The sequence below is a fragment of the Aspergillus pseudodeflectus genome, assembly GCF_044049435.1.
Source record: "Aspergillus pseudodeflectus strain CBS 756.74 chromosome Unknown BJX68scaffold_24, whole genome shotgun sequence".
NCBI lineage: Eukaryota > Fungi > Ascomycota > Eurotiomycetes > Eurotiales > Aspergillaceae > Aspergillus > Aspergillus pseudodeflectus.
In genome coordinates, this window is record NW_027263800.1 from 88626 (window position 1) to 112461 (window position 23836).

Genomic DNA, 23836 nt, shown 5'->3' on the forward strand with positions numbered 1-23836 from the left:
GCGCTAACTCCCGGCCCGAGTGGAGTGCCAACGGTCCTGCCCTAGAGGGCGACGGTGACTGGTCTGTAATTGTGGCCGTTATGCGCAGTTCGGGCCGGGAGCTGACAGTGATAACAACAACGGCGGACTGGCGTTGTCGTTAGTTGCTGATGCATGCTCCACAGTGCCTTATAGGTATGCAATGCGAGTTGACATGGACATCCCTGAAAGAGAAAGCAGTTCGGTCTAACAAGAATAGTATCTCCACGTGTGCGTACTATCCCGAACCTAGAACCCCGTCAGCGGCTTTTACATCCTTGATATGCAGCTGTCAGAGCCGAAAGAATGCGGAGTATTGTGGAGAAGCCCATGGCAGTTTGGCGGTACTAAGACTAAGAAGTTTCCACTGAGTTTGTGCTCTGTTAACGGGAGACGAGGACTCTCTGGTTTATCAATCTGGTCTGCCTTGATGATCCGTTTCGTCCAGCTGATTGTGGCTCTAAACACATCCACACAAGCTGAGTTGAGAGGTCCCAGACACTGAACAGTCAGAATGGATTCGAACGAAAAGGGACCGCTCCTGATTGAGCCCTCACCAAACGCATCGGGCTTGAGTGCCTCACTTGGTTTCCAGAGGAGTCCTGGGAATAAGAGCCCAAAGATCGAGAAACTGAACAAACCTCCGAGAAAACGATCACGGATTGCCTGTACCTGGTGTCGCGATAGGAAGGTGCGCTGTGATGCCTCGAGCCACGGCGTCCCATGCACAAACTGCGAGCTCGACCAGCAAGAGTGCGTTGTGCATTCTGCGTCACAGTGAGTCCAAATCCCTCTTCATCCTCCAGCAAGCGCTTCAAGGTAGGCGAGATCGACCTAACAGCGAAGCAGAAACCTCCGCACCAAAAAACCCGGCTGCCCCCATCGCCAGCCCTACCCCTCGCCACCAAGCATCCTCAAATCATCTGTCTTCCAATCCCCCAGAGCATCATCACGAAGTCCTCTAATCTCACAGACCTGGAACGGAAGCGACGCCGCCGAGGCCTGGAATACGCCGCCACTACCAGGCTGCGCCTCATCTACAGCAACACAGTTTGGCGCAGATTCCGACGTCTTTTACTCATTCCACCTATTCCTCAAACTCCCCGGTTTCTCCGAGATTCCGCAGGAGGATATTCAATATCTCAATCTAAAGGGTTGCTTCCGTGTGCCTTCGGGCGGGACACTTGATGAGTTTGTGCGGAAGTATTTTCTCTATGTTCATCCTTGTTTGCCGATTATCAACGAGGCAGAGTTTTGGCAGATGTATTACCATCAGTCTGGGGTCGAGCAAACTGGGGTGACCTTGTTTACGTTTCAGGCTATGCTTTTTGCGGCATCAGCGGTATGTTGCTTTATTCCGTGATTTTCATTTCTATCAAGAAAAGTTATATGCTGATATGAGGACAGTTTGTCTCATCCAAAGCAATCAAGTCCGCCGGGTTTATAGACATTCGAACAGCGCGGAATGTCCTCTATACACGCGCAAAGGTACGTCCCCATCGACCATAACAGGTTGGCAATGCTAACAAAACCAGCTCCTCTACGACCTAAACTGCGAAAAATCCATCCTCTCCATAATCCAAGGCTCCCTGCTACTAACCCACCAATCCTCCTCTTCCGACCTCCACGCCGGGTCACTATGGCTCGGCATTGCAATTCAAAACGCCATCGTCTACAACGCGCTCCACCCCTCCTCAGCGTCAAATCCAAGCGCAACCCCAAAACAAGAAAACATCAAGCGCCGAATCTGGTGGTCAATCTTACTCCGCGATCGCATCATCCCACTCGGTCTCCGCCGCCACCCACAGATCACACCTCAGACAAAGGGTCTGACGGGGGAGAGCTGCCTCACACCCCTGGGCGAGCGGGACCTCGAGGATGAAATCTCGTGCTCGGAGGTTTATGATGCTCAAACAAAGAGGTTGCTAGCCAGGGTGCTAAGAATTCAGTGTGAGCTTGCGCTTGTTTTTTCGGATATCCTTGTGCTTGTGAATTCGGGAGTTGGGACGGGCGTGGGATTGGGTTTCATGGGGGGTGCTGCGTTTGGGAAGAGGCAGAGTCAGCCTGAGAGCCAGACTCAAGGTCAAGGTTTGGCACAGACACAAGCGCAGTCGGCAACAAGTGTCAAGAAACAAGTCGCAAGCTGCAAAGCGGCTCTCCTGAAATGGTCGACAAACGCAAAGGCCGCGCTGGGGGCAGTCGTGAACTCCCACATGACGCACGAGTCTGTCAGTCTATACTTTGGATTGACCTTCTTCTATTACCAGTGAGTACTCACCTGCCCGTCTCTAGCATTAAGACTGACAAGCCCAGCGCCGCCCGCCTCGCCCTTTGCAACTTCAAAGTCCTAACCCTCCAATTAAATACCCCCTCCTCGACCGATAAACCCACCGAAACCTCCCCAGCGGCAGCCGAGGAAGCAGAAGCAGACCACGAACGTATCCAAGATGACCTCGAAGACGCGACGGGCTGTATCACAGATACAATCAAGCGCTTCCTCGGGCAGGGCGTCGCGCACCATTTGCCTATTAGCACGTAAGGCACACCGCTTTCTTCCCCTTATTCCCAATTCCACTTCCCCCCGCCCCCCTCCCCAGCCACCTCCGACCAAAACCTAATACTAACCCTTGTTTCCTTTTTCCAATTTAGAATCCTCCTAACAGCCCACCCCCTCCTCCTGTCCGCCCTCGACGTAAAACTCTCGTCGACAAAATCCCAATCCGCAACCCGCAAGCGCCGCTTCCGCTACTACGCCAACCTCATGCAGGTCTACCAGCACCGCTACGACGGGACGGATACCGTTGCAGGGTTCATACAGCAGACACTGCAGGTTGCGGATTATCTGCTCCCGAGGGCGGGCGTTGGGTTTGGGGTTCGCGTTCGTGGGGAGGATGAGGGTAATGGTGCGCAGGGACAAGGCAGCGCTGGCGCAGAATCCGGGACGAATGGCAAGAGATGCGGGCGTACGAGTCCGAACCTCGCGCCAGCCAGCTGGTCAGAGCTTTTTGCGAACTATCCGAAGCTCTACCTCCAGTTAACGCTCGCGCTGGACTACGGGTTTAGTCGTGGGTATTTCCCCGCGTACACAGAGATTCATGAGTTGCTTGGTGGCGGTAGCGGCGATGTTGATCCCACGGGACTAGATACTTCTTCTCTTGGCCCTGGACCTGGACCTGGGCCTGGGCTTGGGTCTGTGTCTGTCTGTGCATCCATACCCGCGTCGTCGATCCTCGCGTCGGATTTGAGGGCTTCGCCAACGAGTGCTAGTTTCGGTTCCGGACCTACTGCTCACTTCTCTGCTCCGAATCTTGTTTTGGGGACGGGGCAGGTTGCGAATCTCGCGAATCTGTATACGCTGCTCGAGCCGGAACACCAGCCTCAACCTCAATATCAGAACCGGCACCCACCGCCGCCGCCACTACTGCAGGCACTTCCTTCACAGCAAGGACCGGCTGTTTTGACAAGTACGGACACTACCATACTCGAAGCCCTCGTCATCCCAAGCTACAACCCCATGCTGAAGCAGTACGCGTACCCGACGCAACTTCCATCTTCACAATTATCGTTCATGCATCAGGATTACGCGTGCGGGATGTACACACTCAGGGATGGGCCTCTACTGGATGAGAGTGGGAGTCTTGCGTTCCTGAGTCTGGGGAGCTCGGCGTCGGAGTATTCAGATGGAGTCTTGGGCGGGGTTACGGTTGGTATGGTGGAGGAGGGCGTTATTAGTGCATGAGTTGCTTTTGAGAAGCTACGTCATGTGTTATGTTTGTATGGACAATTAAAGGCAGGCGCATGGAATCTGTTCTAGGCTCAGTTACACCTGGGCGATCACGGCATATAATTCGGGGCCGAACCGCGGGGATCAAGACGGAGAACGGAGAAAAGAAGAAGGCTAGGGGCAGTGAAAGACGAGAACATGCGGGGAAGAACCGGCGCAACGTTAGCAAAAACGAACGATCTTAATTTTGTCCAATATGAACGAATGCAATGCAGCTTAGCCAGACACGGTTAGATAGAATACATTCTCCCCACAATGGCGCTGCGCTCGACCCCCTTGCCCTTTCCAAGAAAGCCCCAGACAGGGCATGGCCTCGCAGCAGGGGCCTCGCAGGAGCCGAAAGGGTGGTAAATCTCAACAAAATATCAGATGCACAAACCAATCGGCAGACGCGTAACTCCCGAAAGTCATCCACTAGCTCGAGCTTGGGGGCAATCACATCACACTCCCCCATGATCCATGGGGGATTTGAGATCCCGCGGCATCTCGGATCAGGGACGGCTAGGCCATGTCAGGAGCTTGGCCTACTCCATAAACCGAACCGTCGTTGCTGTCGGTCTGCTCGTCATTGGACTCGTCGGTGGGGTGTGGATACGTCAGGGAATAGAGCATAGATAGGCCGCTTCCGGCCGTTTCATTATAGTAGTCCAGTACCCACATGTTAGATGCTTGGTTCTCGTCGTCTCTCATGCATACTTGGCCAAAATCGCCTGGATGGCCTATCTCGCTTCCAACAATAGCTGTGGAAATGTTACCCGATTGTCCCAGACAGTCATATGGTATCTGCCGGTTGGTTGAAGGCTAGAAAAATGGCACTGCCGTGGGAGGATATGGGTTCAAGAAGTCAAGGTTGATTGGTCCTTGCTCAAATGTCACGGGCGTAATGTGGTGATTGTACACGTTCTCATATCAGCTCCATCCTGCCAGAGTGCTCCAGGTAATGTCTGGACTTGCAGAGGAGGCTTATTCATTCCCACAACAGGGCCACCTGCAATGGCATTGGGCATGGGCATTGCATCGGTCTGGGGTCGAATGATGGAGAGTGGCCGAGTGGGCGGGCAGTAGGAATGACACCAGAAGTCTGCCCCTGTAGCGTCGGAAGGGTTGATCAGGTCAGTCTTTGTCATCCACGGGAGCCTGACCTTGGGAGTATCTGGTGGAGTATTTAGAAGAAATTCAGGGATATCGTTGTCGTGTGGTAGTCGTCCGACAGAGAGGCTGTAGTCAATGGAGTTAGAGATCAGCAGATACGCCCGGGGATAGCAGACCCAGAGGTCTGGAAAGTTGGCCAGCCGGTTTCCGGCACCTAGCCTGAGGTTGTGGTTCACGTTCGCACTCTTTGCCATCTGAGCGAAAGAGCCACCGGCAGCTGCAAGGTGGGACTAATTCCCACGAAGCATCACTTCTTGAGAAAGGCTGTATACCAGCCTAAGGATCTGGTTTGTTCCAACAGCAACGTAATTTGTTACATTGTACAGGGGCGCCAATCGACGATAAATGTCAGCGAGCATATCCACGTGTCGTCTTCGGATAACCATGTCCTCGTATGATAGTGCAAGGCGGCGTTGACCAAGGGGGTCGCGACAAAAGCGAGACTACCAGTTTAAGCTTGGAAGAGAGATGGCGGCCAAAGAACTCACGTGCAAAGCGGGATATTTTCAACATTCCGGACATCACTGAAATACTCCATTATTTCAGTCAAGCTGCCCACTGAATCCTTGAGATAGCTTCCACATTCAATCAATTGGTTCGTGTAGCTTTTCCCGGCATAGTCTGCATGACTTTCTACAATAAGTGCTTCGTAGTGGGCGAGGTTAGATTGTGCAGCGCTAGCTCAGTTAGTATGGAGAAATTGAATAACAATCTGTGACGACACTCACTAATAGTACATACGTCGTTCATACCCTTGAATTCACCTCCCAGCTCGTGTCCTAGGGTTAGCGTTGAGGTTCGAGCGCTGGTCTTTACGCACCCGGTGTAAAGATCATATACGTGATATGCACGAGTTGGTAAACGGAACTAGAAATGACTTAAACCCCTCCTGACATGGATCCCACAACTTGGCATTTATCAGGAACTCAATCATATCATTTAAGACCTGCGAGCCAAAGCAATGCACCTAAGAAGAAGGCTCTCTCCACCCCCATACGCATTCAACTCGATGATACGTCTAAGACCCATCTCCAGTGCCCGCGGGCTGAGCACGTCCTTATCATCAGCAAGAATACCTCTCTCCAGGGGACCCTTCCCTGTCCCTTCAAGCTCCCATAGCTTCCCATGGCTCTTAACAAACCTCGTATAATGCCGCCCACCATCCAGCTCGATAAACTTGTGCGCACGCTCAAACGGCTCGTTGCTTAACAGCATCTCGGCGCGTTTATCCATACCCAGCGGAATCGTGGCGTTCCGTATGGCCAGGAGATCGAAACCTTGCTTGATGAAGCTGACGGCGGGACCATTGATCGCGCTATGCAGAAGGCCAATGGGGCCGCAGGCGTGGCCGATGGTCTGCTTGAACCAGATGACCGGCTCGTCGGCGCCGGAGCCGGTGTATGGTTCTTTGGTGGCGTCTTCGGCCTTGCGGTTGCGATCCCAGGCTGGTGTTAGTGGGGTTGTGACGAGCTCCAAGCGCCGATGGAGGCTCACAGAGCCTGAATGGTGGCCCATTTGGATCGGATAATTAACAACTTCAATTTCTTGCTGCTGACCTCGCGAGCGTTGATCAGTCAGTCAGTCCTTCAGTAGTTATTTCAGGCCATCGACCTTGGTATACGACCAGATTGCGATGCGGACCTTGTCAAGACGCATTTGAGGAGATTCTCTACATGTCCGGTGCCGATTTAGCGGTTTTTGGCCACGTACACAACTCTCAACGGTTCGCCCCGCAATACAAGAACAAAGCTGATACAAACGGCATGCAAAATCCCAAAGCACCGATGTACATCGTTGCTGGAACGGCCGGGAATATTGAAAGGCTGGCTCCCACCTTATGGAAACCAGCAAATTTGGAGTTTCTCAACGACAAGGACTATGCATATGCCACCATCACTTTTGTCGATGAGAATAACTTGCGGGTTGACTTTATCAAATCGACGACAGGAGAGGTCTTGGATACGAGCACGTTATACAAGAGTCATGAAGACAGATTTGTGAAGCAGTAATTGGCCCCAGAACCCCGGCAATAAGACATCGGCCACCACTAAGGCTTTAATCGCTTAAACCCTGCAGGCCATGATCAGCGCTCAGGCTCAGCTTATATTTTTCAAAGCGTTTGACGAGGCTGAACGCTGGTTGGATTATCATAGTCCAAGTTTTCCCCTGCCATCCTCAGATGACGGATACTGCTTTTGAACTGGGTGAAAAGTGAAGCGATGCTTCCCAAAGTATTTAGTTCCTACTCATATTGATTAATTTATGTTGCAACCACCATCAGCGGCCATTCAATCCAGGTCCTCTTCTCCTCTCCAAGAATTACCTCAGCCGTAGCTACAAAGCGATGAGCAAGTCGAAAAATCCACCATTTTTCGAAACAGGCCCTGTTCAGGACAATCGCATAGTGTGCCAGCACAACCATTGCGTAGGCGTTCCCTTCTTCCAATAAGTCGATAAAGTCCGGTGAAAGTTGGATGTACCAAAGGAAAACACTAGGAGCGTCATACAGGTGGCCAGCACATAATTGTTTGTGGATGCTAGATAGGTCGTTGGTGCTCGTGTTGGGTTGACCTTCCGCGATGTTCTCCGCAGGTAAAACGGTCAGTTGAGTGACCATGCGGAAGGTATCCCGGAGGCACGCCAAAGCACGGGAAAGCGCGCACGAGTCTTTCAAATGAAGTACGGAGTCGTCCTTCCATAGCTGACTTAATTTCGCCAGGTGTTCGTCCTCCACGTGCATCCATTGCATGGTGCTCTCGTTTAGGGTTGGGTCCACGATTTGTTGAGCGACGAGGGATACAGGGCTAGAAGAAATCCACTGCTGGGTCCGCGCAAAAATGAGGAAGATGTTTTGAATACTGCGCGCGACTCGTGCAGCAGTAATGCTTAGGCATTGAATGGTGGTTTCGCGAGTGCGTGGCGGAGCCCTCGCAGTATGAAGAACGGCAGTTGTTTCTTCGCTGGCATTGGCGAATGTAAATAGCACCACGAACATAGCAAAGCTAAAGACAGCCGAAGAATTTTCCGGGGTAATGTTTTTGATTGTCTCTAAGTAGCTTGGAAGAGCCTGGTTGATGTGGAACGCGCTTTCTGTAAGGAGTTTCTTTGACGTCTCGTGGGGCGAGAGTGAGGCAAGGTGGAAATATGCGACGCTTAATACCCCGTGGCCGACGAATGGGAATGACGCTGACAGGTTGGGGATGTCCTCGCGGTATAATCGCAGCAGGGCAGCCGAGTGCGCCATGCTAACAGATGTATAGATCTGGAAGTGACAATAGAGCTCCAGGTCTCGCGTGTTGTTGCGGCAAAAGGGAATGACAGCTCCTGAACTAGGCACCTGCGCCGGAACTCCCATTGTCACTAAGCGCGAGGCATTTCCGATCGTGGAAATCCGCCTAGATGCGGGTTCGAGGCTCTTGAAGGAGCATTCAACAGACCGCTGGGCACAGTTTCCGCAAACAGGCTTTCTCTCATCGCACTACTGATTGTAAGTCTCTCTTCTCAGCAGGTGGCAGCCAGTCGGCTGATATACCTTTCTTCGCCTTTTTTTACACGCCGCACAGCCGTACCGCGACTTGTGGTGGAATCTGCGACCTTTTGTCGCAGGCGGAACAGTGGCGAGCATGTCAAGAACCATGAGATAGTGAAACAATTATCCCCAACGGCTCTGTTGATCGGGGTTCAGCGGCAGGCAGTCAGCGATCGAGAGTCAGTTGGACTTGTGGAGTTGAGTCGGGAGGAGAAGAAGCAGCCAATCTCCGTCAAATAGAGTTCACTGGCCGTCTCAAGCGGGTTAGCCCGTCCTGGCCGCCACTTCCACTAGTCCCGTGGACAGATTTCAACACTCGGAATTCATGCGTCACGTTGAGGTAGTTCGTTGCGGAGTAACTAAATTACGTAAGCTTCCTTTCAGGGTAGTAACTATTTCCCGGGTGATCCGGCCACCCAATACAGCATACAAGATGCCATTTTTTAAACATTCAAAGTGGCTTTCGTGCAGCTAGAATGCAACCTTATAATCCTGATATGAAAGTGGGTCTACACGTGACGCCGGTTAGCGGCCACGTATCCTGTTACCCCTGGATCTCCGACCGTCGACGAAGTCACGAAGACACAGAGAGAGAGAACAATCGCTGTACCATCGTTGAATCTATCGTGTACCACATCAATCATATGGCTACGTCGGTGTAGCCGCTACAGATCTCTTCTGCCTTCTTCCCCTTAGATGACCCCTGAGCAAGGAACCTTCAACAAATCCCAACCAGGTGCTTGAGTGGTTTTAATTACATGGTCTATAGATCTACAGCAGCCGCCCCCCGCGCCACATATATGTATATATCAACAGCTCCTCCATGCTTGCCACGCCTTATCCAGTCCGGCAACTACCTAAGAAAGCTTGTCAATCAAAAAGATGCTTGCTAGAAGTCATTAAACATCCCTCTTCCTTTAAAGCAAGTGCTTGATAAGCTTGTAAAGGGCTGCGAGATGGCTCTATACAACAATGCAGTGACCGTTAAGGAATCGGATGCTCTCCGCGCAGAAGCTCGGGCTCAGCAGCAAAAATATATATATATATAAGCAGCAATTGACTCCTAAAAAATGGTTTACAAGTTCAAGAGGCAAGAGATTTAATTACGTTAAGAAATAAGCAGGTAAATGGGCGAGGGGTTCCTAAGTACAAGCGCTGTATCTGGAGCGGATACATAAGAATGATCAAAGCGCCCTCCACCAAAGTGTTCTGCATATAGTTAGAACCAGATGTCCTTATTGTCATAATTAGTAGTCTTCTTGATTTCACGTGGTTTTGATCGTTGGAACAGCTTCAAAGCTGGCCATTCTTTACAGAATTGAGGAGGTGGGTGGGTCGACCGGGATTTCCGTGAGTTGCGTATTGTGGGAGGGAAGATTAGGTAATCTTCCCTCCAGGTCGTTAACTTAACTTAGTTTGTTACTCCGCAAAAGTCCCCTACTCTTGGCGTCCCTGCTTATTTTCCAGTCCTATGGGTCTTGTCACGGGCCTTGGCCTTGCTTAGGTCATTACCACGTGACGGTCAGCTGGATATAGTCGGTTCTGCTACCGCAGAACCTCCTTAGTTCTTCATGCTTCGTATTCTAGTTTATAATACGACTTCTCCGTCGAAAAGACGTTCCTTACAGGTCTTGATTCTTGGCCTCGTCGGCATCTGGCGCCGGCTGAGGCGCGGTCTGACTCCTGATCTAGATCACTCGTCATGATTGGAGGTAAATGAGGAGAGCTGTGGAGAACTTGTGAATTGCCCCTGCATAGCCAATAAAAGTCTTTGCTATACGTCGCGTTGGTCAGATAATGCGCCACCTGATGATGTCGACCATGAGAAGAGAGGAATCAGAGGATTCGAGTCCAGGTCCCTCCCTCTCTTCAAGCCTCCAACCCCGCGGGGTTTTAAACGTCGCGACGCATCCTTCCGCGCAAGCCCTTTTTAATCCTTCTCCCCGGTGTGTGATCGACCATCTTCTCAATGACTTTACCTTAATCGCAGAGCGCTTCAATAGGCATCGTGGAGGAACTCGAGAGAGACAAGGTGGTTTCTGAATCGGCACTGTATATCCTGATCTGGGTTGAATTCGCGATCTGCACGGTCGTTATTGCGCTCAGAACGTACTCCCAGGTACTTGTGGTTCGACAACCATTCCTTGATGATATATTTATGATCGGGGCATATGTGGGTTTCCAGCTGTTACCTCGTTTTTAGCAGAAATCTGGGATCTTATTGACTCGATCCGAAAGATCCTGCAAGCCGTCGCCTCCGGTCTATGCACTGCTGCGACACACTGCGGTCTAGGAACAAAGCTCGCGATCCTGATGCTCGATCAAGACCGCGTTAGAAATATGATGAAATTCGCCACGATCTCGATGCCATTCGGAGTATTGGGCCTCATGCTCGGTCGGATATCATTTATTATTTTTCTTCAGATAACCGTACTGACAGTTCATCCAATGCGCCGGAAGCTCCTGTGGGGGCTGGTTGTTCTACACATTGTGACAAATGTCGTTCCAATTATCCTATAGTTTACGCAGTGCAAGCCTATTAGTGGATTATGGGACCCCTATCAGTTTCTGGCTGCATGTCAGGATTTGCTTCCGGTGCAGCGGTATGGGTTTTTCCAAGGAGGTATCTCAATTCTTGCCTGGTGGATGATAAGATCGTGGACGCTAACATCTTCCCAGCGCTCAATGCCTTGACAGATTTGATTCTCGTAGCCATTGGCCTCCTGGTCATCATGCACCTTCAACTCCGCCTCAAGACCAAGATTATTCTGTGCGCAATACTTTCCATGAGCTCCTTGTAACCATCCGCACCAGCTGAACTATTGCTTGCACTTACTGACTCTGACAGGGCAATTGCTGCTGCCATCCTGAGAACAATCCAACTTCAACTGATGACTTCTTCATCTGTCAGCTGTACGCGACACCATACTTCTGCTGCTGTACGGGGGACTCACTGACCTTTCCAGATGCATACGCCATGTGGTCAATCTGGTTTCTGTAAGAATTCGCTTCCCCTCTCAAGCCTCTCTAACAAAAACGCAGCACGGAGGGCACCGTTATTATTGTCACAGCTTCCGTCCCTCGCATCCGCCCAATCATGACCGTCCGCAAAAGGCCCACCAGAGTCATGTACGATCGCGTGAAGTTCCGCAACGAGGCATCAACGCAGTGCGGGGCCCTGACCAGAGAGACTCGACTTAAGGGATCGGTATACAAGGAGCGATTATTTGATGGTGCGCCTGCATACCCAACGCCAGTGGTTATGCGATGGAACAATGATAGCGGCAGCGACGGACAGGACTTGATTGCACTGGAACAGCAGATATCGGCCAGTCATTCGATGCAGAAATTTAAATATTCCTGATGTATTTTTCTTTTCGTTGTGAATCTAAGAGTTGTTGTTTGATATTATCATGAGTAGCTATAAAAAACGCTCATATATCTTTACTAATAAACCCGATGAGGATAACCGAGCAAGTCAATACAAATGTACTCATAACGCGAAAGATATTACTGGTATACTAGAATTAATGTGCTATTCAGCCACATTGGACTGGAGGCTAAAATGTAGTCCGTAACTAGGGACATGGAAGAGGCAATATTCGATTAAGAGAGTAATAATATTAGGAGCCCAAATACGTGATTCCCCAACAAGCCGACCAGGTCAATGCCCTAGCTACCTTGAAGAATCCCCAAGAAGCTCAAGACGATAAGTGCCAGCTTCCCCGCTTGCGACAGTTGCTCCGTATACAAATTCACATTATTCTCCGGCAAATTCCTCACCGTCTCCAAAGTCTGATCAATCAACTTATTCATAAAGGACGCCATCCCCTCCCCTGGCTTAAGGCCACCCAAAAGATAGCTCACTCCACTGTTCATCATAATGGCTAGCAGCTTCTTAACCAACCTTGTCGCGCTCACATGGCGCGACTTGAGGTGCTCTCCGCGATACACCATGGACACGCCTGTTGCGGACGCCATCACATTGCCATCGCGGAGATACAGAATCTCAGCTTTGACAATCTCTTCAATGTGTGACTAGACTTCCACAGTGTTCAGCTTTGCGCGGATGATGAAGGTGTTGTTTCCGGGGACAATGCTGGTCAACGGTGACCGTGCCTTGACCAATCGTTGTGTTTGCGATGATGACGGCGAGGGTTACTTGGCCCTGCACGTGTTAGCTTGTGTTTGGGTGTCTGGTAGACGGCAAAGGCAGGAGTGGCGTACAGGATCCTAACTTTGTTAGCACCGTCTTTCTAGTAAACAGGTGTAGGGTAGCGCACATTCGGAGGCTACCCTATAATTACATCCATATCCCTTCCTGTGAAGAAGAATGAAAAGAAATACTTATAAAGAATGCACTCGCGCACCATTCCGAGGCAGCCAGGGAACGTGAACGCCGTCCCAGCCTTGTATGTTGAGCAGCAGCTCACCTCGGTCTCCATCCGGAAGCGACAACTGTCGGCTTCGACGAAGTACCACACACACCTAGGCAGGACGATTTGTTAGCCGGCAAGAACCAACTCCAACGGGAAACTGCTGGAGGAGGTGGTGCGTCTACCTGCACAACCAAGGCAAAAGCCGCCGCAAGCAACGCCTCAGACGCCTAGGACGGACAGGTCCCGTAGAAAGTTTGGATAAGGCGGAACGAGACCCGCGAGAGCCCCCAAAGCCGAAATCAAAATGCCGTAGATGATCAGGCCGTCGTTCCAGGTGTTCGTGGTCTGGAAGTGTACGTTTAACCCGATTGTAATTACTATCGAAATGAAGATGCGATGAGCGTCAGAGGAGGCCGAAGAAGGGAAGAATCATCTTTGGAAATTATGGTCTACCTCGGCTCGGAGTGAGGTGGTGGCAAGTACGTAACAGCTCAACTTCGCTCAACTCAACTCAAACGCGATGGGATGGAAAATGTGGGAACGAGAAAACAAGAAGAAATAAACAAAACAGTTCCTAGCCAATAGTGTCGTTAGTTTCTCCAAAATCACGCATGCACTGCAGCACAAGCTTAGTGCCCCTTGGAAGCTTGGCCTACTGCGTAGGCCGTGTTATCGTTGTTGTGACTCTGCACATATTTGAGCTTGGTCGCGAGATATAGATATACCATATAGTGAAGCACAGATGGACCATCTGGGGCTGTTATATACAAAAGTCAAGTGTCTGCACGTTTGTTGGATTGTTGCCATCTTCTGCGTATACCTGCCCATAATCGCCAGCCTGGCTCACGTTGCTTCCCATTATAGTTGTTGGGATAATTCCAGAATGCCAGTCGGGGGTATAGGGTATTATCTGGCTAGGTGGCGCCTGAAAAACTGTCACTGTAGTAGGAGGAGGCATCTGGCTCAGGGAGTCAAGGTCAATAAGCCCTTCTTCAAATGTCACTGGCGTAGTTTGGGAATTGAACACGCTGTATATAGCGCTGCCTTGCCAGAGCGCCTCATGTAGAGTCTGGGGTTGAATCGAACGTTTGGGCGAGCCCTCAATTAGCCCATCTGCACTCGCGTTGGCCATAGGCATCACATCGGTTAGCCGCTGAATAATGGACAGTGATTGGGCAGGCGCACAGTAGGAGGGACCCCAGAAGTCTACTCCTGTCGAATCGGATGGGTGAATCAAGTCTGTCTTTGTCATCCACGGCAGCCTGACTTTTGGAGAATCTGGTGTGTTTATAAGGAACTCAGGAATGTCACTATCATGTGGTAGCCTCCCTACTGAAAGGCTATAGTCCACAGAGATAGAAATAAGGAGGTAAGCTCGAGGATAGAATAGCCAAACATCAGACCAGTTGTCAAGGCAGTTGGCAATACATTGAGCAGCAGGTTCATCGGGGCTGCCTGCAACGTGTGTCTGGTCCTCGTGAAGTAACACTTCCTCCAAAAGACTGTAGGCCAGGCTAAGGATCTGGTTTGTCCCAATAGCGACATGGTTCGTTATACTATATAGGAGGGCCAATCGGCGATAGATGTTTGCTAGGAGATCGACGCGCTGTTTTCGCAGGACCATTTGCTCATAGGATCGTGCAAGCTTCACATCTAGAATAGCATTGACAAACGGTGTGGCAACAAAAGCGAGCCTATCAAAGTTAGCTGGTAAATTGACATGGTAACTGTGAAGGACGAACGTGCAGAGGGGAATATTTTTGACGTTGTGGCAGTCGCTAAAATACTCCATAGTCTCAGTCATGCCATCTACCGCATCCTTTAGATAGGCTCTGCATTCACATAACTGATCAATATAACTTTGCCTGCCAAAATCCGAATGGCTTTTCATAATAAGTGCCTCGTAATGTGCCAGGTTAGATTGGGCAGCACTGGTCTGGTCAGTCTAGAACATCACAGATAAATATTCCTATACTTACAAGTAATACATGTGAGTGATTTTAATGAACGTTCTGACAGATGAAGGTAGAGAAGAGCCATGAGAAAGCGTCTGCGGCGGATTAAACCTTCTTTCCCACTGGAGAAGTTCGTTTCTTATCCGTTTAATCTCACACCGATGGGACTGAAAAGCTTTAAGCAATGGCGACGATGAACCGTTTGTTGTAAACATGAATGTCACCATGTCGCTTACCAGAACAGCAAGTCGACACCGATTTTGCAAGGCCTTGAAGAGGATCTGCTTTGACTCTTCATCATATACGTGAGAGTTTGCGATTTCATCCGCAAAGTCGGCTTCCTCGAGCTGGCTTGTCTTGGTGTTGAAGTGCATCAAGGTAATCTGCGTTCGGCGGCGCAACCCCAAACATAGGCATCTATCACGAAGGAGGATTGACCACCATAGTCGCTTCTTTATTCCATCTTGTAGGTCGCCAGCAGAGGAAACCATCATGGTGTTCTGTATAGCGGAGGCAAGCCACAAACTGCCAGTCTGTGGATCGTCTGGTGAAATATGATGGGAGAGAAGTACTGAGCCTTGGGCTTTATTCAAGGGGGAATTTTCGGCGTGGAGGTCAAATAGTAGCTGTTTTCAGCCCAAGAGGTTAGAACCTTGGAGATGGGCAGCACTTGATATGATATAAGCGACTCACCTTGGCATGGTTGTAAAAAGAAGCTCTTGCAGTATCCTTGTCAGGGAAACCACAATTCTGGATAGTCTCGAGAGAAACATTCTAGAGATGGTAAGCTATTAGTCACACCAAAGGTAGCCCAACCTACAGAACACGCCATGAACAGCATCGCTTGAAACACAAAAAGTGAGAGTTTCTGGTTGGCATTTTGGATGCCACCATCGAGTTGCAAGTATAAATGCCAGAATTTGCTTTCATCCAGGACTGGAGTCGCAGGGTGTGTGTGCAAGAAGAATTCAGTAACAAACTCATTAAGAGCTGGTTGCCTTGGTAATGAGAAACATCCTTTAGATCGCAGATAGTTAATGTCCTCCTTGCCAAGTGCTTGAAGATTCTCCAACTCAAGGAAGGCGTAGCATGAGAAATCAACAGTGCCTGGTGGTGTTGCATCTCTTGCGCGTTCTTTTGTTGATGTGGAGGTCAAACTGTTAGCCTTGCTCAACGCCTCAGGCATTTCAATAGGGGTGTTTACCGTCGCTGCGCCGTTGTAGGGCCTCATCCAAATTTGGGGTGGGATTAAGGAATTTTTGATAGACATTCCTTGAACTGCTTTATTTGTTAGCTGGAGCTTGGCTGAGATAACTCGGGCCGGGACACTGACAATCGAGGGTGCTTTTCACGAAGAATACAAGTCTCCTTCCCATCCTGGAGGCACCTAGTACATGGGCAGCCGCGAAAAGAGGCGTCGCAGCGTAGTTTGCGTTGGTGGCAGGAAATGCAGGCGCGAGAAGCCCTCCTGCCGTAGTGTGAGAACATCTTGGGATGCTAGGAAAAAGTTCGACTAGCTGGCTTTGTTGTATAGACAAGGAGAATGTTGCTTGCGACTCAAAGGAAACATTCTCGAAGGCTGACTTGAAATAGACTTTAAAAAAGGGTTTGCTCAAGGCGATGCTACGGAGGTAGCGAATCAGTTGCTGAAGGTCAGCTGAGTCTGATTTGGCGTTACTATTGGGAAAGCTATGCACCCAGGGATGGTCATCTAGGCCCCACACAAGAAATGGTTCGATGATAATGGAAGGTGATTGGATTCAGTCCCTGGATTTCCCCTGGAGGATTGAGATGGTGAAGTGCGGGGTTTAGACTCAGTTCGGGGTTCAATCCAGTCTGGACTCAAGAATTGGGGAGTTACGAGAAGAATCATGATATCAGATAGTCCATTACTGGTGGAAACCCAAGATCGATGTTTATGACACGCTCTTCTGGATCGACAGAACTCTGGCAGCGAGGAAAACGCGGGGACAGGAGGCGACCCTCGTGTCCTGTTTGTTCTTCGTACCCATGAACCATTGACTGGTGATCACTGATCATGGATTTCTTATCGGTACCTCTTTGACGATGAAAATCACGAAAAAGCAGGCATCAAACTTTATTAGCTTGCAGTGGCGCCAGAAGAGTCGTAAACAAGGTACTCCGATTCGTCGTCTTAGTGCTGGTCAGCGATCCTTCTGACCCCAGCCAGGCCTTGACCTGATCCTGCTGTCAAAAGTCTATCGGTCGTTCTAGATAAGCTTTGATTGGTGAATTAAATTGCTATGTGGAATAAAATTAGCGCTAAGAAAACATGGCAACCCCATCGCGTCGTCTTGTTTCCTGCCAAATTGCTGGGCTGTCAGTCCAGAAAATGCTGCTTAATTTTCAAAGGATGCTTGGTCGATTGCCACGTGGCACCCACCCACCAATGCCGAAGCGTTAATCCTGGCGGAAGGAACCTCCAGTTCTCAACGGAAGCAGACCCGCCGAAGCCAATAATCGATAGAATTGTACGACAAGATGGTGGAGCTCCTGCTGGCGAAGTACCTTCCACCGCAAGCCAAACAAGCTGCAGGGGTTGTCCAGTCACAGAAGAACTCTCTAAGAGCATCCCAGCACTTCAGAATGCCCTAGACAATAGAGAAGGATACAGTACATGGGTCTCCGTGGTTGCACGCACACTCCACACAATTCCTGGCGATCAATGGCTTGTGCGGGAGGTTCCCTAGTCCAGCAGATGAGACGAACTCGCACGGAATCATAAGGATCACGACCCTGGCCTGATGTCAGCGTTGACCCTCTACTGGTTCTACTCCGAAGTAAACCTCTCTCTTGGTCTGCTTGGGTTAGAACCTTACTCCACACTCATGGGCTTAATCGCTGCTAAATTGGGCAACGATTGCGAGTCATTTTCCATTTTTCTTTTTGTTATCATCATTGAAAGTAAACCATCATAAGTTACTTAGGAAGGGCCCGAGGTGCCGGACGAGATCAGGTTCTAACAGGAGACCTGGATGCTGATGAAATCAGCGAGACCAAAGGCCGCAAAACTGGGAAGCAAGGGGCCCAGTGCCGTAGAATTATTTTCGGTGCCTATGGCTTATTGTTACGGAGAAAATAGAAAGAGTCTTTTTCAGTAGGAAGGGGAGGGCCATCTGGATTGGTGGGGGTCACCTATTGCGAGGGGCAGTGCTAGGAATAGGGGCTAGAAAAGAAGGAAACTAGGATTTAGCTTAGCATGGTGATTGTAGTAAGGCTAATGAATGCAAACAATTCCCTTCACGCCTTGAGGAATGACTTTCCGTCTTCCCGTGGGAGGATTTATTTCAAGAGAACATGTCCAAGCTGTCCCCTGCCGAGGCCGTCCTATTGCTACCGTAAACACCGTGCTCGTGCCCAATAATACGGACTTCATCAAGGTGATGTCATACTAAATTGCGCCCCATCTTTTGCCTTAGCTTACAAAAGTCCTTGGACGCTGTTGAGGCCCTTTTCCTTGGTCATACCCAGGCCGGAATGTTGTGTCATGGCCACCGGCTTTAAGGAAGAATGGGTGTTCACCATTTCAGATCATCTTAGCCCAAAGTCTGCCTTACTCTCCAACACACTCTCAATTAGATGACTCTTAATGGTATCTAGGCCCTACTTGCGTCTGGCGCATTTACCATCGTCTCACCCCACGCAACAAACACAGTATGGGGATACTCCGGGGTAGTCCAGCTAGGGGATTTGGCGCAGAGCTGCACCCAATCTACGCTCCTAAGCTAAGGATCCGCTGGCGGTCACAGCATAATCTCGTATACTGGACAGCGCTCGAAACATGCAGTTTGGCACTGTAGGATAAGCCATCGCCTTTACTTCTTTTACCTGTAAAAGTTCGCATGAGAGCTGCATCTTTTTTTTTCTCCGCCGATCTGGCGGCACTGCTCTGGCGTTATGCAATTCATATTAGTGAAGGAGTATGGAACAGTCGTGGCCGGAAAAGCCGTTAAGCCAGGAGGTTGCGGATTTTTACCCTGGAACAAATGGAAGCTGTCTGTGCGGGCTTCGATGCCACCAAATTCAAAAATGGGGTTCTCTATCTCTATCACTGATCTAGTAGAGTATTGGCCCTCATTTTCCAGCATTCGCAAAAGTATATACAAAACCTTCAAGCATACATCCCCAACGGTTGTCGACGCACAATCACCAAGGAGCCGCCTAGATCAAGGAAAAGCCCAGCCCCCAGTATGACTACTAAAGAACCCATTAGGATCATACTTCGCCTTCACCTTCTTCAACTTCTCATATCCCCCATACGTAACCAAGGGATTTTGATCATATTCCGCATCATTGATGAAAAGCGGTAACCCCTTGCCTGGTGGAACAGCATTAACAAGCTCCTTAAAACTCTCCTGCACCTTGTTGTAGTCATCATCTGAGAGCTTCCGCGGCACCGTGAGGAGGTAGTTCACCCAGTACCACGGTCCATCAGGCATCTGCATTGCGTTTCCACCAAGGTATGCATTTGAGGCGTCCGTCAGGGATCGTGGGATGGGCTGGATATCTAGGGAGGTAAGGAGATATTTACCCTTATTTTTCTTGCTCCAGTCGCGCCAGTTGAAATGGAGTGTTTCAAGCATGTCAATGCCCTCATCTGTACCTGGTTGCACGGCGACACGGAATGTATTTCGACCCTTACTCATCTCTGCACTTCCAGGAATAGGCATGTTTACAACGCCGCTGTAGTCAAGGTGGCCCAATGTATTCAGGATGTGCGGAATATCTGTAAAGTTTTTGAAGGTGTTGCCCGCGTCTTCACCGTCATACACGAGAAACATAACGATGGCCTCGTCAAGATTGTGCCCAAAATCAGGGGTTGGCAGTTTCATATAAGTGCCGATAACTGCAGCCTTAGGATCTTCGTTGTACTGGATAAAGTTGCCAATCGCGTTTAGCACGTCCGAATTCTTCTGGAAGAGGTAGACCACGATGCCCGCGTAGAATGTCCCCGCTGGCCGGGACTGCACGGTGTACTTTGTGACAACACCATAGGCATTTCCGCCACCACCACGGAGTGCAAAGAAGAGGTCTGGGTTTATAGTCTCCGAGGCTGTCACAATCTTCCCAGTTGGCGTAACAATCTCGAGCTCCCGGAAGGAGTCGCAAGCTAGACCATATTGGCTGGATAAGTAAGAAAGGCCACCAGAGAGGGCCAGGCCGGTACCAACACCCGCAAGGCGGGCCCCAACGACAGTGCGGTTCCACGGTAGGAGGTAGTCATAGATGTCGCCAAAGTGGCCTCCGGGCTGGAAGGTTGCTAATTCAGTGTCTGGATCGTAAGACTTCATAGTCATGGAGGAGAGGTCAATAAGGACGCCCTTGTCAACGGATGAGAAGAAGTCATTAGGGTTATGGCCGCCGGCTTTGATTGCAAAGCGCGATTCAGCAGCGCGGATGGCCTTGATTGCGATGGAGACGTCATCAGCGGAGGTTGGGTAGACAATGCATGATGGCTTGAATTTGCTCTGATCGGTGTTGAAGTATGTGTTTATGGAATTGGTGTAGTTCGAGCTGGAGTTGTTCGTGACCACTATCTGATGTCCAAGCAACTGAGTCAAGTTCTCGCAGGCTTTCGGGCCAGGTTCGGAGGCGTTGGTAAATGCGGAAGCAGAAAAAGCGGAAAGTACAAGACTGATGACGCCAAAGGCTGAAGTTGCTTTAGAAAAAGGCATCTTTCCGGTCTCTCGTCTTGTGGGACCAACACAATTTATAATTCCGTGATATGAGGTCACACAGAACTGAATGGGAATGGTCTTGGAGACAGGGCAGGTGAGGCAATGATATAGACTGAGGATCGCTGCTGCGTATACAATGTATGCCATGTGGATGTGTGCCATGTTTTGGGCTTGTCGACAGTTCCATCGTGCTCGCAGCACTCGTTCACGAGGATCAAGCCTTCATTGCGGCAACTCGCACCTCGGCAGGGTCGGCGAGACAGAGTGGGGAGGTATCTCAAACGTGAAGAAGACTGGAGTTTCGCAGACTAACATCTCGTCGGAAAATTGAGATCGCGATCTTTGCGTATGGAATTGAATCTGATTAGTTGAAGCAAAACATCCTGCTCGGCTTCCCCCAGCCCTAAGATATTGCAGCACTCGTGGCTCGGCAGGAGCGCAAGATGATTTAATACTCTACCAAAACAATGGGGCCTCCAGGAATTGGTCAACGTTGGCTTGGGACGCTGAGCAGAGGGTTCATGAAATACAGTAAAGCTAGACTACGACAGCTCAAGATGTGAAATATAGCTCGGATACAGATAAATTTTGGCGGTGCATTTCTTTGGAGAAAAATACTTAGCAACAAACTTCTAAGCATAGATAACCTCTGCATTGAACGGTCGGTCGATACATCTTACTCCAACACTATAAACAGTATTCAGTCCACCGTGTCTGCCCCCTTGGAACAGCCCCTGGTCGTCAAAAGGCCGCTTTTGGTACGTGAGTCTTCCAGGTCGATGCTGCGATGTCGGCCCGCTAAAAAAAAAGGGGATCTCCGCCGGCGGCATTGGTAAGCGTGTACCTTGTGGCCTTGCGCAGGAATGCAACCGGGCCAAGACTTGGGATGGAGGCTGTGACGATGACTACTGTGCCTTCTGTTCTACACTTCTGAGCCAAGGATTTGATTTTTTTTTATACTATACGATCCTTATATCTGAATAGTCGATGCATGTAGAGAGGTATGAGGCGGGACGTCTAGCCTTGACCCTAGTCGGGACATAGGAAACAATTTCCAGAAACGGATCCGAGGGATTAACACCCTGTCTCCTCTGACCGTATAACTCTATTTCTGATTGGCTAGCAAATCTCGTGTTGATTGTGCAATTTAGCTTTTTTCGGTCCATATAAGAAACATTGACAGTTTAGTCTGGTCAGGCGTACTCCAAAGTAGTACTCTATGGTAGGCCAAGGGTTATTTCCGAGGTCTTCCATCAACTCCTACACTTTCCCAAGGTTCTGTCAGCGCTTCCTTAGCAAGTGTGTCAAAATTCCTCGGGTATGGAGCTTTAGACTATAGTCCTTTGCCTTAAGGTGCCAGCCGATAACCAACCAATGCCCCTGAAACTGTTCGGGGCAAGCAGAAGCAACTAGTCGTATATAAAGCAACGACATTCTCGCAGTCGATAACCATAACAAGCAGTATCTGGCTTATGCTAGTAAGCTTGATTTTCTTTTTTTTTTTTTTGCAACTCCCCAAATTCTCTCAAGCCATGAAAGCCTATACTTCACTTGTTACAGCCTTCCTTATGCTACTCCCAGCAGCACTAGGAGCTTCCTCAACTCCGACTGTGACAATCTCCTCGCCCCAGGCCACTATTATTGGATTAGGTGGCCAGGTTGAAGAGTTTCCTGGTGTCCCGTTCGCCAAACCTCCAGTCAAAGATCTCCGTTTCAAACCTCCCGTGCCAATAACCAAGCCTTACGGGGTATATAAAGCTACCGAGAACAAGGATATCTGCCCACAATTCATTGGCAGTACGACGGACGGATACTCTCTCCTCCCTAAGGCCCTCGCTTCATTATTCAATGCGCCATTCTTTCAGCAGTCCATCCTTTCAGCAAGCGAGGACTGCCTTTACCTTAATGTTCATCGACCCGCCGGCACAAAACGTGGAGATAACCTGCCAGTCCTGTTCTATATATACGGAGGGGGCTTTCAACTTGGCTGGAATTCTATGTATGATGGCAAACCTTGGGTCAAAGAGTCAGTCAGGCTAGGGAAGCCAATAATCGTGGTCACAGTTGCCTACAGAATCGGTGGGTTTGGATTTCTGCCTGGTCGTCAAATCCATGCAGAAGGATCCGCCAACGCGGGACTATTGGATCAACGACTCGGCCTTCAATGGGTAGCAGACAATATTAAGGCATTTGGGGGGGATCCTGAAAAAGTGACAATTTGGGGTGAGTCGGCTGGTGCCTGGTCTGTCTTTGATCAGATGGCATTATATTCTGGAAATCACACCTATAATGGGAGGCCACTGTTCAGGGGGGCAATTATGAACTCTGGTACCTTTCTGGCTGCCGACGCTACCGATGCCCCTCAAGCTCAAGGGATATATGATAAGGTATGGGAAGCCTAAATGATGATGAAAAGTTAGTTAATGAATTTCTCAGGTTGTTGACAGCGCGGGATGCACAAATGCTCCTAACACTCTGCAATGTCTCCGGGATTTGGATTATACCTCATACCTGAACGCCGCGAATTCCGTCCCAGCCATGCTCGGCTACAATTCTCTCGCCCTTGCGTACCTCCCTCGACCAGACGGACTCGTCCTCGCAGACGCCCCAGATCAATTGGCACTGGAAAACAAGGTTGCGAAAGTCCCATACATTGCTGGTAATCAAGAAGACGAAGGAACAATCTTTGCCCTCTTCCAGTCAAACATCACCACGGAGGAGCTCCTAATTGAGTATCTTGGCAATGTTTTTTTCCAAAATGCATCCAAGCAGCTTCTAAAGGAGTTTATTGACCTTTATGCCGATACCAACACGAACGGCGCGCCATTCCGTACCGGATCCAAGAACAATATATACCCGGAGTTCAAAAGACTTGCAGCAATCATTGGCGATCACGAGTTTTCACTTAGTCGGCGTATTTTCCTTGAAGCCTCGGAACAAGCCAGCCCAGATGTTCCTACCTGGTCATACATAAGCTCTTACAACTACGGCACACCGTTGCTGGGTACGTTCCACGGGAGTGATCTTCTGCAGGTCTTCTTTGGCATCCTACCTAACTACGCGTCGGCCGCGTTCCAAGCCTACTACATCTCCTTTGTTAATACTCTGGATCCTAACGACGGTAATAAAGGGACATTCGCTCATTGGCCTCGGTGGAGTGGAGGTCATCAATTACTAAATATGTACGCCAATCACTCGAAGTTCATCCCTGATGATTATCGGTCTGAGGCTGCGGTATTTCTCAGGAAGAACTTCAGGAGCCTCCGTCTTTGAGACGCTCTTCTTGGCTCAGTAATGAAAGCAGTGGTAGGAACCGAGCC

General features: G+C 49.8%; 9 protein-coding genes across 9 annotated transcripts; 4 read left to right on the top strand and 5 right to left on the bottom strand.

The window, feature by feature from the left end:
* Window positions 1-532: 532 nt before the first annotated feature.
* Window positions 533-3897, top strand: BJX68DRAFT_276164 (Zn(II)2Cys6 transcription factor; the record flags this gene model as incomplete). The annotated part of the gene is made up of 6 exons (XM_071048028.1): window positions 533-795; window positions 928-1360; window positions 1426-1506; window positions 1554-2284; window positions 2332-2553; window positions 2668-3897. 6 exons carry the CDS (start codon window positions 533-535, stop codon window positions 3755-3757), a joined length of 2820 nt encoding a protein of 939 aa, XP_070898507.1. The 3' UTR covers window positions 3758-3897.
* A 777-nt stretch (window positions 3898-4674) lies between these two features.
* BJX68DRAFT_267321 (uncharacterized protein) lies at window positions 4675-5148 on the bottom strand (the record flags this gene model as incomplete). Its single annotated transcript, XM_071045792.1, has 1 exon — window positions 4675-5148. One exon carries the CDS (start codon window positions 5146-5148, stop codon window positions 4675-4677), a length of 474 nt encoding a protein of 157 aa, XP_070898508.1.
* Window positions 5149-5893: 745 nt separating this feature from the next.
* Window positions 5894-6469, bottom strand: BJX68DRAFT_267322 (uncharacterized protein; the record flags this gene model as incomplete). The annotated part of the gene is made up of 1 exon (XM_071045793.1): window positions 5894-6469. One exon carries the CDS (start codon window positions 6467-6469, stop codon window positions 5894-5896), a length of 576 nt encoding a protein of 191 aa, XP_070898509.1.
* A 158-nt stretch (window positions 6470-6627) lies between these two features.
* Window positions 6628-6963, top strand: BJX68DRAFT_267323 (uncharacterized protein; the record flags this gene model as incomplete). The annotated part of the gene is made up of 1 exon (XM_071045794.1): window positions 6628-6963. One exon carries the CDS (start codon window positions 6628-6630, stop codon window positions 6961-6963), a length of 336 nt encoding a protein of 111 aa, XP_070898510.1.
* A 157-nt stretch (window positions 6964-7120) lies between these two features.
* Window positions 7121-8758, bottom strand: BJX68DRAFT_238073 (Zn(II)2Cys6 transcription factor domain-containing protein). The gene is made up of 2 exons (XM_071040282.1): window positions 8487-8758; window positions 7121-8432 (listed from the first exon to the last, which is right to left on the bottom strand). The coding sequence occupies exons 1-2, from the start codon at window positions 8589-8591 to the stop codon at window positions 7215-7217; spliced, it is 1323 nt and encodes a 440-aa protein (XP_070898511.1). The 5' UTR covers window positions 8592-8758; the 3' UTR covers window positions 7121-7214.
* A 2457-nt stretch (window positions 8759-11215) lies between these two features.
* BJX68DRAFT_267325 (uncharacterized protein) lies at window positions 11216-11847 on the top strand (the record flags this gene model as incomplete). Its single annotated transcript, XM_071045795.1, has 4 exons — window positions 11216-11280; window positions 11332-11396; window positions 11450-11480; window positions 11526-11847. The coding sequence occupies 4 exons, from the start codon at window positions 11216-11218 to the stop codon at window positions 11845-11847; spliced, it is 483 nt and encodes a 160-aa protein (XP_070898512.1).
* A 308-nt stretch (window positions 11848-12155) lies between these two features.
* BJX68DRAFT_267326 (fungal specific transcription factor domain-containing protein) lies at window positions 12156-16003 on the bottom strand (the record flags this gene model as incomplete). The annotated part of the gene is made up of 8 exons (XM_071045796.1): window positions 12156-12521; window positions 12592-12651; window positions 12711-12716; window positions 13683-14556; window positions 14605-14793; window positions 14842-15443; window positions 15511-15591; window positions 15638-16003. 8 exons carry the CDS (start codon window positions 16001-16003, stop codon window positions 12156-12158), a joined length of 2544 nt encoding a protein of 847 aa, XP_070898513.1.
* A 3001-nt stretch (window positions 16004-19004) lies between these two features.
* Window positions 19005-20513, bottom strand: BJX68DRAFT_255602 (uncharacterized protein; the record flags this gene model as incomplete). Its single annotated transcript, XM_071043068.1, has 1 exon — window positions 19005-20513. One exon carries the CDS (start codon window positions 20511-20513, stop codon window positions 19005-19007), a length of 1509 nt encoding a protein of 502 aa, XP_070898514.1.
* A 1535-nt stretch (window positions 20514-22048) lies between these two features.
* On the top strand, window positions 22049-23789 carry BJX68DRAFT_276167 (Alpha/Beta hydrolase protein; the record flags this gene model as incomplete). The annotated part of the gene is made up of 2 exons (XM_071048029.1): window positions 22049-22903; window positions 22953-23789. The coding sequence occupies 2 exons, from the start codon at window positions 22049-22051 to the stop codon at window positions 23787-23789; spliced, it is 1692 nt and encodes a 563-aa protein (XP_070898515.1).
* Window positions 23790-23836: the final 47 nt, after the last annotated feature.